General features: G+C 40.3%; 1 protein-coding gene across 2 annotated transcripts in view; it reads right to left on the bottom strand.

Annotated features, from left to right (window-relative positions):
• Nucleotides 1-1,940, bottom strand: part of zgc:154054 (Alpha-1,3-mannosyl-glycoprotein 4-beta-N-acetylglucosaminyltransferase B-like) — a 21,259-nt gene that overhangs the window by 11,491 nt on the left and 7,828 nt on the right. For both annotated transcript variants that reach the window (XM_032528378.1, XM_032528379.1), the window contains exon 5: nt 1,093-1,139. In XM_032528378.1, the coding sequence (XP_032384269.1) occupies nt 1,093-1,139 (47 nt within the window). The remainder of the gene's footprint in view (nt 1-1,092; nt 1,140-1,940) is intronic.

Raw genomic sequence — 1,940 nt, 5'->3', positions numbered from 1 at the left:
CCTTAAAATACAGGGGGCATAAGTATACACACCCCTATGTTAAATTCCTCTAGAGGCAGGCAGATTTTTATTATTAAAGGCCAGTTATTTCATGGACCCAGGATACTATGCACCCTGACAAAGTTCCCTTGGCCTTTGGAATTAAAATAACCTCAGACTAACATGGTGTTATTTCAGTTAGCCTAATAGCTGGTTTGATTTGCATTGAGAGATGACCTTATGGGAAGTTCCCCATGCTTATCTCTATTTATTTATGGACACAAATACATTTTTGTGAGCTATTTAAATTAGCTGGATCCATAGTCCAGGATTTCCAACTGCAGAGTAACGTCAGGCAACGTGCTTCCTGTTTACACCGGCATGCACAAACCCAGTGTGTGAATGGTCATGTGATATGTGATGTCAGACGCAGATTAGTTCTGCTACTCGAGATAAAACTCTTGAGTGGAAGAGACTGTTTTTGTCTCAAAATGGATAGATCCAGATGGCTAATCAGTGGGTAGCCTTCTAATTGGCTAGTTGGATTTCCTTTCAATTACACATAGTCATCTGAGTCATTGTTAATATAAAAATATTGTTTATGGCAGATTTTGCTGCGATGTGAACCCTGTATCGATCTAAGAAGAGATGCAAAACAAATGGGAACGTCTCTCCGGGGTTTACTTTGCTTTTAAAGGGTCACATAAACACATTACATTTTCCAATGCGGTGAAGTTACTTATGCAGTGATGATTCTTGAAGAAATTGTCCCACATCTGACTACAAATGACACTCAGAATGAGCAGGGGAACTGAATCTGTGAGGTATAATGGGTGGGGTGGAAGGCCCTTCTCAACTGCAGCCCTGCTTTGTGATACAGACTGATAATAGACTGGTGTATGCATACATACAGTCCAATCCTGCTGCTTCAAACTGCTGTAAATAATGTATTCATCTTTGAAAACCTTTCCAGTTTAAAAAAGGTGGAAACAAAGACACAAGAAGCTGTCTGCTGTCAGAAAGTACATTTAACGGACCATATGAAACCAAGAGGAACAGCAACGTGATGAAATAGTGAAAGATCCCTGTGGGAGGTAATCTAGAATCACTCACTTCTTCCTGATGCTCTCTGCTATGCTGCCCACATAGTCGGAGTCTGTCTGAAAGACAGGGAGAGAAAAAGGAGAAAGTCAGTGATATAGGGAATTTCGGATGCTGTTAGTTAATACTACACAAGAGGTCTTAAATGCTTTTGCAACAATGAGCTGAGTATAGAGCTGTTATGGGGTGAGCCTCATTGTGCTTGTCCATCCAAGGCCAGACCTGCTATAACCAGTTTTCATTGATATGCAGTCTGGTATTATTGGTCCAAGCCTGAGGGGGAGGGAACGATTTCACAAAATTGCTTGGGTTTTTATTCTTCCATATATAAAAGTGGAACTGCAGCATACACCTTACAAGTTATACAAGTGAAACTTTTAGGGATGGTAGAGAGAGTGACACATAACTAGGAAAGGAAATAGTACACATATCCACCGACAGGGGGCGCTATAAAAACAAGAATGGGGTATGCCCTATAACTCCTACACCAATCAAAAACCTTATATCCTTGGTCCCTGAATTCAGCTGAATCTCATGATATTGGCCACGCCCAGAGGTGGATAGTAACTAGTTACATTTACTTGAGTAAGTTTTTTGAAAAAAATTGTACTTCATGGAGTAGTTTTAAATCACTATACTTTTACTTGTACTTGAGTAGATTAGTGAAGAAGAAACTGTACTCTTACTCCGCTACATTAGGCTACAAGGGCTCGTTACTTTTCTTTTTACCTCTTTGGTATTCGGTTTTTACCCCAGCGTACGTCTCATTTTAATGTTTTATTTTGACAGAGAGAGAGTCTTACGCTTAAGGCTCTACCACGTAACTGTGTTCCACCAATCAAACGGCGTTGTGCAGTCAC

The sequence above is a fragment of the Etheostoma spectabile genome, chromosome 10 (assembly GCF_008692095.1).
Source record: "Etheostoma spectabile isolate EspeVRDwgs_2016 chromosome 10, UIUC_Espe_1.0, whole genome shotgun sequence".
Taxonomy (NCBI): Eukaryota; Metazoa; Chordata; class Actinopteri; order Perciformes; family Percidae; genus Etheostoma; species Etheostoma spectabile.
The sequence above is the reverse complement of the archived record's forward strand: the minus strand, read 5'-3'. Positions and strand labels throughout refer to the sequence as shown.